We start from the raw sequence: 17,313 nt of genomic DNA on the forward strand, positions 1-17,313 counted from the left end.
AAGGTAAAAATGTCAAGAAGGGGTAAAATTGTCCTTTTCGCTTTATTATCATCTAAACCGTTTCATGATCATCGTTTCGACCATTTAAACACACGTAACGGACGCTTGAACACGCGTAAGTGGTGCTGAAAACCAGAAGCAAAGTTGGAATGTATATAGTAGTTAAAAAAAACAGTTTTTAAACCAACCCCTTTTGACCCGAAACCTGCCCCGACCAGAACCAAATTAAATCTTTTTTGAATCGACCTGTTCTGACCTGTGACCTGACCCCCTTTGCCAGTGCAGTTGTTTTAATGCTGAACAAATTATTAAATTCAACATCCAGAATCACACCAAGGTATTTTAGATCTTGGTTATTGTTGTTGTTATTATTATTATTATATTTTTTTTATTTGGAAAACGGGATTTTTGCGAGTTTTGAGTTCTCAAGTGAAGTTTTAAGACATTTTAATATTGCTGTAGCGGTTTTTGTGATATGTGTCAAAGGGTATCTGTTTTTGCTTTTTTCGTAGAGGTGTGCACGGGTCAGTTTTTGGCTCAAATAGAACCATAAAGCAGAAAATTCGGTTTTGGGTTCTGTAAACAGAGTCTGTTTTTTTTTTGGGTTGTACTTTTTTTGGTCTTTAATTGGGCTTGATAATGTTGTGTCGAAAATAAAGGACTAAAACAATGAATTTGAACATTAACACGGGATTCATCTCGATTTTTATCGTAAACAGGAGGTGGTTGTTAAGTTTAATGGATCTGTTCTTGTTAATAGTATAATCGCATTACAAATATCTAAGCGTGTGCATGTTCTTTCTATTTGTTTATATGCTTAGTCTGATAAAAGCTCGAATGAAACTAGCTAGAAAAACTTGATTTGAAACAACCTGACTTGAGTTGACTCATTTTTGTAACCAAGCTGAACTCGACCCAAACTCGGCTCGGGTCATGGCTCTGTTCGTTGGATCGATCTTAGGCTCATTTAACTCCAAAATTGAGCTCAAGCCTAGCTAAGTTGCCTCGTTTAATTTCAAGCTCGAGCTCGAACCAACTCTGGCTTGACTCGTGAACAGCGGCTAGAATACCAACATCTTCCTTTTCTATACAAAAAAAAATATTGTATGATTAAATTTTAAAAGTATGTTAGGCCCAGACCCCAGTTGCATCTTTTATTTTTTTTAACCAATCAGCCCAATTATTTTTTTTAACAATCAGCCCAAGAACTGGCCCAGGTGACATGTGAAGGAAAGATGGACCAAATTGTTTTAACTATAATTGGTACCAATGTTGTAAAAGTGTGTTTGCAAGCCCGAGCACTCACTACAAGGTATTCTGCTGATGCGAGTTTCTTTAACTCCGTCTATTTACTATGAATCGATCAAAGGTGATTAACCTTAGCCAGAATCACATCTAGTCGGTGGACTTGAGCCGATTTTGACTTAAAAAGTTAGAACATAATTCATCTTTCTATAATATTAAAGAACAATTTTGATTAGCAATTTTTAATTATGAACTTATGGACATATTAGATTAATTCATATGGACTCAATTTGAATTGCACCGGGCTAGTTATGAAATCAGGAATTATTAATTATGAATGGGCTGGGTTGGGCTGATGTTATAACTAATAACTTATAAATTTATTCTTAAAAAACATATATACATATATATATACATATACATATATATATATATATATATATATATATATATATATATACTATATATAAAGCATGAGTGAGGGACCTCTTAAATTTTAAGACGTACCAAACTCAATGTTTTATATACAACACACAATGCATCAAAAATATAAAAATTAAGGGTAATTAAGTCTTTTCATTCATTTAAAATATACGTATAACTTTGGTCCCTCAACTTCACTACTTTTTTTGTAAATTTAGATAATACTTACACATATGCCCCTTAATTCAAAACCAATTACCCCTCGACTTTTTAACGGCCATATCTTTTCACACGTTAATACTTTTCTTAAAATAACTGCATCATAAAAACGAGTATTTTATTCTCTTTAATTTGAGTATGGTATTGCTATAGTTTTTTAGTTTTAAAAAGTTAACATGTTACGCGATTACCGTGAGTCGGGTTAGCTTGGGTCATTTGTAAAAGTGGATTAGGGTCAGAACAAGTCAATACAAGAAAAATGGTTAATTTGGTTCGGGTCCGAGTAGATAGGGGCCAGGTCAGACCGATGTCGAGTCGGAACGGGTTTAGAGCTAAAACGAGTTGGTTTACAAAAGTGATTTATTTGAAATTACTGTATATTTCGGGTTTGCTTCTTGATTTTCGTCACCGGTTACGCAGATGTCGTTGTTTACATGTACCGGGTCCGATAAACGCATGTTCAGCACCACATAACCAGGGTGGATCCAGTGTTGGCCAGGGGGAGCGTTTGCACCCACTGAAATCTATAGTTTTCTTTATAAATTTGTAATATATTAGGTCCAAAGACCCAAGTGATACATCCAAAAAAAATTTAGTGACCCATCCAAAAAATATTTAGTGACCCATTCATAATTTTTTCAGTCCCCCAAACTTAACTTTTTAAATTTTAAGCCCAAATGTAATTTTGTTATGAATAATAAGAATTAAGCTCATGTTAGTTTAATTACTCAATCACTTTAATTGAAAATTTGGAATTAGTGGGAGACGAACAAATTAGGTTGATGACGGCTTCACATGTGACATCTCAGGTTAGATTTATTTTATAAATTGTGATTCCAAATTCTTGATTTTATTCTAATATAAAACAAACATTCATGATTCATGGTTCATCACTTGTTAATTTATTTCTTTCGTATTTGAAAGTATTGGCTTAATAGACCTTGCCAACCAGGTGGACATGGTCATGTCTTTCCATATAGAAAGATAGGGTCTACAGAACGACATTTCAGCACGGGTTGGTATGATAAATACGGTAATTGGTTAGAGTATAGTGTAATTTGTAGTGTTGAAAAAGAAACACTTTTAAGTATTACGAATGAAGCTGTAATTGATCGTTTTTCATAAAATGAAATCACGTAGATGTCAATTGTAATATGTATTTTGTTTATCTTTAATGAAATTTTGTTTACATTTCTATACGTAGTTTGTTTAATGTAATTTTTTACTCGACCCGTTTCGGTTTGACCCGACCCATTTTAATTTGAATTGATGAGTTCTAGGTTGAACTTTTTTTTGCACCCACTGGCTAAATTTTCTGGATCCGTCACAGCACGTAACGCACATAACCAAATCTTGGTAAGTGCTCAACATAGCGCCCTGCACCGGTAATTGTTATGAATTACACGCGTGGTGTTGGTTAAGCATATTTTAATGTCAGTAACGTGTTCAATCTTCGATTACACGCAACTGGCTTTGCACGAGTTACGTGTCAAATTTCGGGCTACGTGCACACTGTCATCAGATGACATATGTACTGACACATACTATACGTTCAATGTCGAGTTGCGTGCACACCCTGCTGCATTGCGCGGACACTCAGCTAGTATATATATATATTACATTGTTTTCAGTGTCTCTGTTTACAATTTTTGCATGCCTAGATTCATTCAGAAACAACAATTTTGTGGGTTTTGTTTAATTTCCTTTACCACTGCATTTTTTTTTTTCATTTAACAACCTATAATGTAGTTTTCTCTATACAAAATAACAGTGAGGATCTTTGGTTTTAATGTTGGTGTGGTAATTCTTTGACTTGATGATAAACTCTTTTTAGTTTACCATTGTTGTAGCCTTGTCATGGTTAAAAGATTGGATGGTGGTAGTCGAGATGTCATTAAAGAGTTTTAGGTGATAGTTGATTTGTGATTAATAGTTTGTAATGATGAATTTGATAATATAAAGTACTAATACGGTGGTTTTTGCAGACTGACTGTTGAATAAAATTCAATGCAATCACTTTGTTGAGATACTTTGTTCATAATGAAGCAAGGCTCTTATTTATGAATTGATGCATAATGGATCTTTGGAAATTCAATTACATGATGAGATACTTTTTTCATGCTATTATTCCTTACATTTTTAGTTGGGTCGGTTCGTTTAACCTATAAGAGTCGAAGCTCGGCTCGTTTCGAGTTCTATTTGTAAAAAAAAGCATATTTTTGTTCGTGTAATGCCGGTGCCATCACGAACCGAACTGCTACCGTTCAGGGTTTGCAGAAATTATCAGTCATTAACTCGGTTGATTATGCGGCTGAATCTAAGTTTTTGCTGGACAAAATTTCAACAATGACATCTTGAATAATCATCCATGTATCATGCTTTTAAATACACTGCTCTTAACTCTCAAGTACAATTCGTTTACTGTGAACATGCATGACAATTTAGTTGCCTTGTTTGTGTCAACCTTTGCATTTGCATTTGCATTTTATATATGACACATGTTTTGTGTAAGCTTAATTGATTTTGTTTGTACTGGAGCTTGCGTTGACTTTTTTAAACATACGTTACAAACTTACAAAGACTTTTTTTTTTGTCACAATTTATGCAGCCTTTTATTTTCATTAACTTGCTTTCATGCCATATTTGTTAACTGCAATTGCAGCACCAAACAATTGTATGTGGGGCCTTTGTATTTCTGTTATTTTATTTTTTTGGGGCTGAGACAGTTTTCTATTCCGACAAGTATCTGGTTAAATTATCATGTGGCATTGCATATTAGAGGTTCACAAACCAGTTTCAAACTTAAACCCGGTTTGGCTAGAAACCGGTCCAAGTGAGTCAATAGGAGTCAAGACCGGTTTATGATTGGTTTCGGTTCGGGTTTAAAACGGGTTTCATGAACAGTGACTTTCGGCTACGGTTCGGTTTCTTATCACCTTCGGTCCGGGTATTGATCGGTTCGCCCGGTTTTGACCGGTTTCGGATTGGTTAACTGGATTGGAATGGAGAAAAATTACAAACCGGTTCCAAACCGACGCTTACAATCGGCTACAAACCGGTCTCTACATAATCGGTTTCAACCCGGACCGGTTTCGAATCAATTTTCGGGTCGGTTCGCTTATCCTTTTATTGGCCCATCACTATGGCATATATCTATCCTACACTTTGCCTTTATCTCTATTTTGGGTAGCACTATTTTAAATTAAAATATGACAGTTGATATTTGTTGCTAAACTTAAGGGTCACATTCTGCCTCGGTATGCTGATGTTGTCAATCATATCTCCGTTTGACTATGAAATGGGAAGTGGATCTTCACAATATGGAGATGCATATAGTGAGTAGTTGATAAATTAAATCACAAACAAAGAACAGTTTTTATAAAACATGTATTAGGTCATATACATGTGTTAATTAGCATGTATGAGCATTTAACTCCTTCAACTACTTATGCAACATGTATTAGGTCATATACATGTGTTAATTAGCATGTATGAGCATTTACTGGTGTCTATATAGTGAATAAAACAGTTTATAATGGTTCTTAACAATAATATTTCTCAACATTATTTATTAGAAATACAATTATAATTATCTGTTAAAGAACCCCAACTTGTAATACCTAATCTGTGGTTATTTTTATCAGTGACGAAAATGTCGTTCAAGTTCAGGAGCAAGATAGCATCAATGGAGGCAAGGTTTTAGAGAATCTGGTTTATTTTATCATTTATGATGTAACAACACAAGAAAGTTACTACTACTAATTAGTTATTAGACAATAAAAGTATGTTGTGGTTACAGATTGAATGAATGAAGAAGATTACTTCATTCCATGGGCACATGAATTATGAAAGCAAACTAAAATTGTAAAATTTTGAAAACTCTATATATAAAATTTCATTGTTTCTTCTTTCTTTTGGTCTTCCGTTTCATATTTGGTAACAAGATTATTCAAGGTATGCTTCTTGATGGCTGGAAGGTGTTAATGCGTTATTATATGAACAATTTGTTGATGATACAAAACAGGTATTGCATCCACAAGAGGAAAAAAATTCTGAATTTTTGTGTTAAATTTCTTCACAATTGTCCTCTGTTTTGGTGCTCAAAACGAATAAATTATGGATCATTATTTGTGTTTTATATGATATGTTATGTTATTTTAGCGAGCCAGAGATGACAGAAATTAGTTGCTTAGTCGATCTATGTGGGATGTTAATACATGCTTCTAATCTTTGCACTGCCATGATCATGTTTTGTCTCGAGGTGCTTGAAACTTGTTCGACTTGGATAGTATGGGTTTCTTCCGCATCACTATTGATTTTTTTTTACTAATTACGATTCGACTTGTTTTGTGGGTATAGTGGTCCATATTTTGGAATTATCGAATAGTGCTTTGGACAACTATAAATAACATCTTTTTATACCACAAGTAAATTTTTCTATAGCAAATGTTGGTACCATAACAAACCAAACTCGTAACGACCGAATCATCGTTTCCGCCCGCCGCAACGCGCGGGTACTCCTACTAGTATATATATATATATATATATAATATTTTTAAAAAAATTTCGAGCCAAACGAGGTGTCGTTCGATCACCTTGCCCTCCTTAAGGGCCAGGCTTGTATATACTTTCTCTTATCTTAGTATCAGTATATTTTGGTGCATACAATTTGGGTATGAGACGATCTCACCCCCATAATGAAATTACTTTTACATAAGACCATCTATAATAGGAGATTTTTAAAAGAGAGAGAAGATGAGGTGAAGGAAAGAAAAAAGAGTAAATTTTTTAGTGAACAACCTTCATAAACGTGTATGTGAGAGGAAATGAAGGAAAGAAGAGAAAGAACATAGAAAAGAGAATGTATTTTAGCGGGTCATGTACCATGTGGCTTTCAAAAACGAAAAAAAGATCAGCGCTATTGGTGATGCTCTAAAGATATTTAAGAAGATATTTATAATTAAATGTTAAGTGGTTAATGAATTCTTAAAATGGATTTCTTTCACGCATCCACTTACCATTTCATGGAGGTAAAGATTGATGGAAGTGATTGCTTGTCTTGTAGTTTGCCTCTCCTAAAAATATCATTTAGATTTAGTGTTTTGTGGTACATCTTAATTCTATCATAGAACTATACTGCTTTACTTTATAAAAAAATATTATTAAATTAAGTTATTAGTTATTACAATGTTTTTATGCAACCTTATACTCATATTCATAGATTTTCATGACATACTATGAAAACTGGTGTGGCATGTCTAAATTGTTGGCTTGTTGCTCATTTAGAAGGGGTTAAAGTTTTTTATTTTCCTTATTAATGAATCCATATCCGAATCTCCGAGGTTTACATGACTTCCTTTGACAACTACATTGTACTAGGATAACAAATTAGGCGGTAAGGATGGCCAAACCTCGTCTAATGTTATCGATGGCGTCTTGCCATTTCTCATTTTGCTATCTTAATAATCTAGTTCGACGTTAACAACATAATTCAACACATTATAGTAATGCTTTTTTTTATTGACTGAGAAATGCGCGTGCTGCGAAAAAAAGGTTAGAAATTGCTACACAAATGAGCATAGTCAATGATTGATAATTGATTGATGATATCCGCTAGTAATCACCAATGAGGTCCAGTAAAAAAATAAAAAGGAAAGGAAAATGTAAATTTAAAGTAAAGTTAGCAATGCCGCTGATTACCAATATATTACAAGTGCACACCCTAACTTGTGAATACGAACAATGATCGAGTGACACCCCATACCGGTAAGACCGGAGTTCATCGTTTTCTCTGTGGGACAATTTTCTTATTGACGGGAGAGCTGTCAGTAATTTGAGCATAAGTTATTTTTTTGGATAAGATTACTGTCAAGGCTTTTCATTCGTTTGTTGGTGAGGGGTCTTGTTGCGAAGGGATTTCCGTGGGTAATAATGTCTATAAATAGCAACAAAAAGCTTACCAAAATTGCCAGCCCAACGCCAACAAAACCGAAAATAGTAAAGGTCATTCGTTTTTGTTCGATACTAATAACTACAACCACTTTCCTTACCCCCCCCCCTACCAAACCTATCATTTTATAACTTCTTTGTTTGTTTGGTAAAGTTTTTTGAACATTGACGGTAATTCGGACTCAGTGGCATGCCACTTCATTTCCCAAGTGTGTCCATACCTCATAAGGAATTTCAACCGTCCATCATCAGTTTGACGCTTGAGGATATTGAGGCCAACCCGTTCTTGGAGGAAACCAATAACTTGTAAAACCTCCTGACTTGCCTATGACTGAGAGCTCAATGACATCCTTACTAATGACAACTAGATTTTTTTTATGTTGAAAGTGGTATTCGAACTTGTGACCTTAAGGATCACAGAGTCTTATCCACATCAACAAGATATTTTTTTCCTATGTTTGTTTGGTAACTAAATAATAGGATTGGTATTCTTAGGATTGAAATGTGGCAATAGTGGTCTTGGAATCCTTGTCTAAGTATATGGTGACTCCATTGTTGTATGGTAGACCACATATGTTAAGCATTGATGGTGTTCTAGAATATAAATTTGTCCTAAGTCGTCATAGGGGGGGGGGGGGGGGGGAACAAGGCATTTAGTTACATAGTGTGATAAGTGATCATTATGTTTTTTCTGCTATTTCTTTCTAAAATCAAGATTTTGAAGATAAACAAGACATTTAGCTTTAACGGGAAAAAGCTTTTTGAATATCATTGTTTTTGCTATAAATATATCATATGTTGTCTTTGTATGTGTGTGTTCTTATGGTGTAAATCACCCACTCAAGGGGAGCTCATATTTGATGGGGTCGGTTCGTTTATTATATATTTAATCGTTTGCAACCAATAACGAGATCGTTCGTTTATATTATCTTTATTTATTTATTTATTTTCGTTTGATAGTTTGATTTCACCGCATCTGTCTTAATCGCTTATCAAGAACAAAATCTGTTCGCTGGTAACAAAAAAAACTTGTTATAATACACATGCATCATAAGGCCAAAAATAACTTATTATAACATAATAATGTTGCTTTGTGTAATGTAAACTAACCTACTAGGCCCAACAAAAACTGTTTTATACTCATAGATGATAAGGCCTAACAAAGCTGTTTTATACACGTATATTATAAGGCCAACATATTTTATTATAATCCGTTTGTTTTACTAAACTAACACAAAACAAGGCCGAAAAAATCATTATATCATCGAGTCTTGCTAATTCGTCGCTAATTACTAACATATTATCAAAGTGTTTTGCAACGAAAAGTTCGTAGTTGTGTTTTATGTCAAAACCGAAGAACAACTCGCTCAAGAGGAAACCCATGTTCTCCACCCCTCACCGACCCATTATCCATCATCACCGCCTGACCATCGCTATTCGAAACCATATCCACTACAACTAGGCTAAACGCGAGCTAAATGTAAATATGTCACGAAACATATGCTAAAACGAGCCAAATGCAAATCCATCAAGTGAATTTAATTTTGACTATTGTAGTTTGTAGCTAAATAAATCTTTCAAAATTAATAATCAATTTTTGTTTTAAAGAAGTTTAAATAGAAATTTTCTTATGAAAAATAAAATTACCAACGGATTACAATCGAACAACCGTCAATATCTTTCATAAACATTGTCGACAAAATCCATGTCGGTATCTATATATAAAAAACGACATTGGAGGAGTTGTCAATAATTTATCGCTAGTTATATATTTCATCAATAACTAATCATTAATATGTTAAAAAATATATCGACCCAAGTACCAGTACTGTCGGATCTGGGATTCTTTCTCTATGGGTTCACCTTTTCTGCATGTTCAAGTTTTGTACAACCAAACGCTATATTTTTTGGGCCGTGATGTGTGTATAGGTCTGGAAGTAATGGGAAGCGAAAACGTTCATTGTTTAGTTATTTAAAATCCCAGCTAATAACAAAGTCATGGTCAAGAAAAAAAAGTTGATAAAATCAGCTTTAGAAAGACTTAAACTTGAGACATGTCTTAATAAAATAAAATTTTAAGGGTTTTAGGGACAAATAGTTTCTACACCATCTTAAACTTTTTGTTATGGATTCACTTTCTAGAAATCTTATGAGTTTACTGAAACTTTTTATATATCGCTTTGGCGTAAAACTTTAAAATCAATGGGTTCCAGTAACCCCGGGGAACCATACTGGATACCCCCCAACCCCTGATTTTCGACATAGTATCACCGACAGTGAAGGTCGTTCATTTTGTAGTGTAGGTAATCACTTTAGTAGGTGTTTTTAACTTTCACCTTTGACAGATATGACGACCAAGTTTTCTTTCTACGTAGGCAATTATTGGCTACTCCTAGATTAACTTTCTAAGTAGGCCATATTGATTGACTACACCCTTACAAATTACGTTTGTTGTAACAACCATAGTGTGGCTCAACAATTTTGAAAGCCTAGACCGAAATAAAATTTTGTGATTCTTTCATAACAATTATGAACCCCCTGTAACAGGTCTTGAACTCGTGACATATAACTATAAACTACAACATAGTAACAACCAAGTTTACCACGTACCGATGCATAATTTTGGGTTTAATTTACCCATTATAATATATCCATATAATGAGTTTTTTTTTGGATTTGAAGACTTTAATTAAGTGTGGGCCTAAAGCCCTTGCTTGGTTTTGCTGATCCATGAGTCGGCCCTGATAACTACACGTCTTTTTTTTGAATGATATTTTATGTAGACGATATGAACATTTTATCTGAATGCCAATTCAAATGAGTTGTTAGCTAACTTAAGCGTACGTTTAGCCACCATTCCCTAGCCAGCATTCCCCTAGCTAATACGCTATCTTAATTTATCGCAATGGTAAAGACATTAAGATGCCTATAAACCTTGAAGATGCAACCCTAAATTCTTTAAAACGGGCAAGAAGACGGAACCCTTATCAAACGGACAAGAAGATGAGCTATGAACTAGCATTAGTCATGGTTTAATCTTTCTATGGTTTGATAGCATTGCACAATACCTTTCACATGATTGATCTTGCAGTTTGTAAAGAGCTTCATTATACTTGGATCACAACCATCAATAAATAACATATCACTGATTTTTCGATCTATAGATATATATGAGATTAAAAAAAAAAGGTGTCCAAAGTTATATGATAAATAATTCATATTATCAAAAGTATGTTAACGCCAATGATGTCCAGCCCAGCTGGTCGGAGGTGGGAGGGTTTACTCGCTTGCGAGGTTCCCGCCCGGATGTTGGCCTTGGTTCGAATCTCTGCGGAAGCAAAACTAATACCATTTTGGGTTGAAAGGTCCCCCTCTCTGGGAGATTCGAACCCGGGTCCTTTGGGTGTAGGGGGGTGCGCTTTGCCAACGAGACAAACAGTTCAAAAAAAAGTATGTTAACTATCTCGAATAATTAGACTAGTTATTATTGAAGTAGCAAGCCATTCACCTTGTAGGCATCATTAATGATCAATTATTCACTTAGGTCATTTCAAATCTTCGATTTTAGCGATAACTTTTTCTTTACAAATTACAACCCTACATGCTTCCAATTAATGTTTTGTTTATCAAATAAAGTCATTTTGTCCATGGTAATAATTGATTTAGTGTAGGCTTTAATCACCCCGGTTAACAAAAGAGGTTTGGCCTCTTTAGGTGGAGATGTAGGTTCGAGTTCCATTTGGGTTTGAAGGATATCTGGGTGAATAGATGAATTAAAGCTTTAATCCCGGCTTCGAACCCGGCATGGGGGTTTACGCATTCCATCTGGTTCTCGCGTAGCAGGGGGTACGGTCTCACGGCAATCGAGGAGTCGATATTGGACATGGCCTCGAAATGGTAGATTTGCACATGAAATTCTCTGCGGATAAAAAAACAAAAACAAAGAACAAAAATTATGCAGTTACACCACAACAGTTGGATGCTAGATGAAAGATGTCATCGCTACAGACCCCAGTTGTTGTCACTATAGACAGGCCTGACTCTCACCCCATACAGGGCTCGACAACCGTGACAAGCCCGTTTCCGAAGGGGACACAAAATTTCCTCTCACTCTCTTTATATATATATAAAGTTATTTTTTATGTTTTGTATAAGGATCCGGGTTTATATAAAGGGCTTAAAAATTAACCAAAAGTTCAAATATAAACAAGATAATGAACCATGGGCCCTTCAAAGTTTTAATAGATTGGTGATAATATGAGCTTAACAATTTGTTTAATCGATAAATTGGGACTAAATTCTAACACTTTGTCCTATATAAGGCTCATTTCATACTGAACTTGGGCATTCGAAATCTTATATATAGGCCTGGCTATAAATTGAAAAAGGTCGATGCAATAGTTGTCGTCGCTATAAATGAGCTTATCTTGATGACTTATCATCGCAACAACAACGTGGCGGGTATTGTTTTCTTGCGAATCCCTCCTAAATTATATTCACATGACTTGTCGTCGCATAGAAACTAGAAGTTCCAAATTTTAAAACTATTATTTTCTAGATGAAACGTCGTTGCTATACTCAGAGCTATTCCAACGACAATATGTCGTTGCTATAGGGTTCGTCGAAATAGGCTCCAATTCTTAGTATTGTTCAGCTCATTTAAGATACTATAAGCCTTAATTGATATCTTTAATTTATTTATCTTTAACAATAATGTGGTTACAAAACTTACATTAAATATATATCTATATATAACAAATTATTGACATTGTTGAGCACCATTAATAGAGAATGAAGCCTTATGGCCGATGATGACCACTATCATGCCTATGATACATTAATATTCTGGCTGACACTTGATCTATCTGATTTGACAAGCTTATAACTCTTGTGTTTTAATGGATTCCAACGTTACTTGCACTTCATGTTTTTCTTCAGTTATGTTACCAGTAGTCATTTCTTTGCTCTTTCCCCATAGAACACAATACAATCCTCCTGCTAGTAAAACCGCCCCACAAACACTGCGACAACACGACACACGACCACTTTGTTAGTTCATGTTACTCGCTCGATTTGATGATTTGATAGCTTAAATTCTTTTCTTCAAATACTAGTTTTGTAAAATGTTTGTTATGGTTTATAAATGTTTAGGGTTTGATAAAAGAGGCATTAGAGTTTTTAAACTGTTCTAGGGCCACCTTTGATATGAGTACCGGCCAACCAAATTAGGTCGGTTAGGCTAAAACTGAACCAAAAACTGAAACTTCGGTTTTTGAAATTTCAAAGACCGTTTAGTTTTGGATTTTCAGTTATCAGTTCGGTTTTTTTTCAGTTTGCTTTTGAGCTTGTAAATTTTGGGCTGAAAAAAGTTGTTGGCCAAATTAATGAATTTAGACCTAAATCATTTTGCTAATTAATAACTAATTGCTTACTTGAGTTACAAATTAAAAAATAAATAATTTAATGTATAAATTCTGTTGGTTTTTCTTTACATGCAAAACCAAAACGGAACCATAAGTTCGAATTTTACAAAAAAAGATAATAATAAAACCAAAATCACCAGTTTTTGCTTCAGGTCGATTTTTTTCATTTTCGAATCGGATTTTTTTTGGTTTGATGCACACCCTAACTCAAATTGAGTAGTGTTTTGCATTTCCGTAACTTGAGGGTCATATACTCATATGTCATTGTTTGATAAGACTAAAATATGTTTAGTGCACATTAAAAGATGTTTTGCATGAAACCTACGAACTAGATGGTACCCAATTACTACCATATATTAAGGAAGAAAAAAAGGTCTTTTAGGATTTTAAGAAAACATGAGGATCCATACCCTTTAATGACACGCAAAAAGTACAACATGGTTTCACAAAAGTACCATTTTAAACATGGGCGGACCATATTTGTCCGTACATATAATAAGGGTATCCTAACTTCATATAGTAATAATCAGTTGAAAAGTTCTTGTTCCGTTACTGGAAAGTACGGATCAAAATGCGACGTAGAGTAAATTGCAATTTTTATGCTTGACTTCCGAATTTTATATAGTGATGTTACTTAATGTACCAAATGTTAGGGTTCATCAACGTCAACTAGATATTTAGAGCGACGTGTTAATGTTTACGAAAGTACCTTCCTACGTAAAGTGTTTCCTTCCACACAAACGTTGAGACGATAGCAGTGATGATGAGGGCCAAAGGAGTGAACATGGAGGTGAATACCGGTCCTCTCTTCTCTATCGACCATAGTTGCAACCAATATGTCAATGCTGTCACTATTACACCCTGTCATAAACAAGAGATCAATATAAATGTAACATAAAATAAATAGTAGTCCAAAATATAAATATAAAGCTTTTGTTTATAGGTGTAAGCTTAAAAAAGCAAGTAACACTTTAATTTTTGCACAAATAGATTGGTGCCAATCTGCATGCATGACACACAAACTTTCGTGACTTGTGATTGTATATGCCCCCTTTATTTAGCTTTTTTTAGACCTTCAAAGCTTAAAGGTATGGACTATGTGCCTGGCCTGGTCCGGTCTATCATGTGTAGATCTATCATGTATCTAGTGGGAAATCTTTTTATTCGTCAATTCAAGTGAACATGTTTTATGCGTAATCAGTTTACGTTTATCGTGGCCTCATGGGCATAACATACGTTAAAGTGCGATAAATCCTCTTCACATAAGATCCAAAAGATATTCCGTACTCTAAACATAAAGAACTTCTCTATAACTAAATCAAATAATCATGTAACATCGATGACTATTAAAGGTATACCCGTTGGCAAAAGTTTTACATCTTTACAACCGATAAAAATGATATTGCCGAAATTATTACCTTTTATACATGTGTTAAGAAAGTTTAAAGAAAAGGATATTAGTTTATGCTTCACATTATTAGTAATTGAGACTTAAGGATAGTGAAGTCATATGTTTAAATATCAAAAACCATCATTAACTTGTACGGAAAAGTTATCTAATTAAGTTTTAGTGAATCATATATATATATTAAAGTTTTTGAACATCTGTATAACCTAATAAATGATCATATGACATGAATGACTATTTGAATGACTCTATATATATATTAAAGTTTTTGAACATCTGTATACACGTTGGCAAATGTCCTACATGTTGTGAACGATAATGTTACAGAAAACCTAATACCTTTTTCCCGTATTTAGAAAAATGTAAAGAAAACGGATGGCTTTTTTATTGTTATAAAAATTGTGATTATCAATCTAGGCACAATTAGGTTATCCTTTTTATTTTATAACGACGTTACCCTCAATACTTACGAGTGAGCCTTTCTGAGACGATATGTAACCGTTCATATTGATTTTAAAACGACTATAATTAGTGTATGAGACTTTTCTTGGATTTCTATCGGTTAGGATCGGGATTTATTTAAGACAAAATAAAGATTTTCCCAAATTTGTGATTAAGCATAGTGACGTCTTTAACACTAGCAATAAAAAGTAACTGATGTCTAATACATGCTTCTCATCATTAGTCATTGAGACTAAAGATAGATAGTGATCAACTTCATATAGTGGAAGTTATACATTTAAATAAATAAAAAACTATTTATTTAATTAAAATTTAGGTCATACTAAAGTTTTTGAATATATATATATATATATATAATTGAATTTAAAGTATTAATTTTCATTTTAAACAGGCTCAATAACTTTAGCTAATATATTAAAGTTAGATTGAGAAATATTCTATACATAGTAACCCTAAAAGTTAAAAAGTGAAAAATGATGATCTAGTGCATGTTGACAATATGATTGGATAGTTTTTTAAATAAAATTAGTATCTTTTCATCTTTGTATGCCATCCCAAAATTTTTTTTTAATTGAATTTAAACCTAAGAAATCATCATATCAAATATTATGCATGAATATCTAAGAGAATATTGCTTACACAATAAGCCACAGACATGAGATTAAAATCCCACCCAAGCTTCCATGCAGATATGTTTCTTTCCATAGCTATGGCTGCAACTATTGCTTGCATTAAGCTAAAAAAACATTGAAGAGTAACTAGTGATAGTTTTGCTGGATATTCCTTCATAATAGGTGCCTACAAAAACACAAAAAAGACTTAAATTAACTAATTAAAAAAAAAAACTTGAACTTGTTAACTGAAAACTAACCTGAATAATGCCCCAACAAGACCAAAGAATATTCGCACAAAGAATCATAAACGGCCCTTTTATGAACTCGCCTTTCGAGCTAAATTGATTCGTCGTTGACCCAATTTCACCGTCGGATGCGTACCAAGGCATGAAGTTCAAAGTTGGTCCTTTTACAAAAGCAAACACAAGAGCCCCAGAAACTGAAACTAGGGACCCAATCAATTTAGCCCAACCATGCATTTCTCTTATGTACATTCTCTCAATCCTGAAATTATTTATTCAAACTATGGAATCAGATTCATAAACAGTATTTTTTATTCAAACTATGGAATCAGATTCATAAACTTATAATAGTAACCAAAATTTTCGCGTGTCCCATCAAAGTCACTCAATTTTTTTTAATCACTCAACTTTCATTAGGTGTTCTATTTAATTAATGCTGATTATATTTAACTAATGCTGATTATAGATACCTCAGTACAAGAGCAATCACGAAGGTTATAGCCGGGATCAGGTTAGTCGAAGCAGCAGCAAACGTCGCGGATGTATGATTCAGAGCTTTATAGTACATATTTAAACATATAGTTATCCTGAAATAAACAAATTTGAGTGATAATTAGCCAAACAATCATATGCAAAATATTAAACAAAATTAGCCAAATTAACTAGGGTTTTTTTGTTTTGTTTTTTTATTTTTTATATTAGTACCCTATCAAAGAACTGAAGAATATCTTCCATATCAAAGTATATGATAACTGAGCTGCATTCTTCCTACACAAAGTAAAAAAACCCATAAGTTTTTTTATTCAAATTACTTATCGAATCAGTCAATGGATGAAATTTTGGACCTTTCAAAGAAGTATGCGAATGGAGCTAGCATGAGAGCTGCGAAAGCTTGACGATAAACAACGAAAATGAAAGAATTCATTCCTGAAGAAATGGATGCTTTGGACAACAAAGCCATGCCAGCATAAATTGCTTGGACAATAAACATAGCTATGTATGGTTTGTTGTTCTCATAAGCCATTATAAGTTTTGATGAATTCATACTGTTTTTGCTTGAATTTTTGTGGGTTGTTTTATCACCAAAGATTGATGTCTTCTGGACTTTGGTAGGTGTATTATTTATAGAGAAATCAAAGCACACAAACCATATATGCTTTTGTTACTTTTAAGATATATAGCATATAAGATATTGAAGCTAATTATAATTCTTACGTGTAGATTGAATGCTTTATGATATTTTTATGTGTATAGTAGTAGCTAGTGGAGATCTTTTTCTATCTTTTATTTTGGTAATAGATGTTTTTGAAAAACTAATTAATTAATTA

General features: G+C 33.7%; 1 protein-coding gene across 1 annotated transcript; it reads right to left on the bottom strand.

Annotated features, from left to right (window-relative positions):
• Positions 1–12,641: 12,641 nt before the first annotated feature.
• LOC143552873 (WAT1-related protein At1g43650-like) lies at positions 12,642–17,081 on the bottom strand. The gene is made up of 7 exons (XM_077042987.1): positions 16,831–17,081; positions 16,691–16,753; positions 16,456–16,572; positions 16,001–16,247; positions 15,769–15,927; positions 13,969–14,120; positions 12,642–12,857 (listed from the first exon to the last, which is right to left on the bottom strand). The coding sequence occupies exons 1-7, from the start codon at positions 17,028–17,030 to the stop codon at positions 12,716–12,718; spliced, it is 1,080 nt and encodes a 359-aa protein (XP_076899102.1). The 5' UTR covers positions 17,031–17,081; the 3' UTR covers positions 12,642–12,715.
• Positions 17,082–17,313: the final 232 nt, after the last annotated feature.

The sequence above is a fragment of the Bidens hawaiensis genome, unplaced genomic scaffold, assembly GCF_021521415.1.
Source record: "Bidens hawaiensis isolate Kalapana, Puna unplaced genomic scaffold, B.hawaiensis_p1.1 tig00017043_1, whole genome shotgun sequence".
Classification (NCBI taxonomy): Eukaryota; Viridiplantae; Streptophyta; class Magnoliopsida; order Asterales; family Asteraceae; genus Bidens; species Bidens hawaiensis.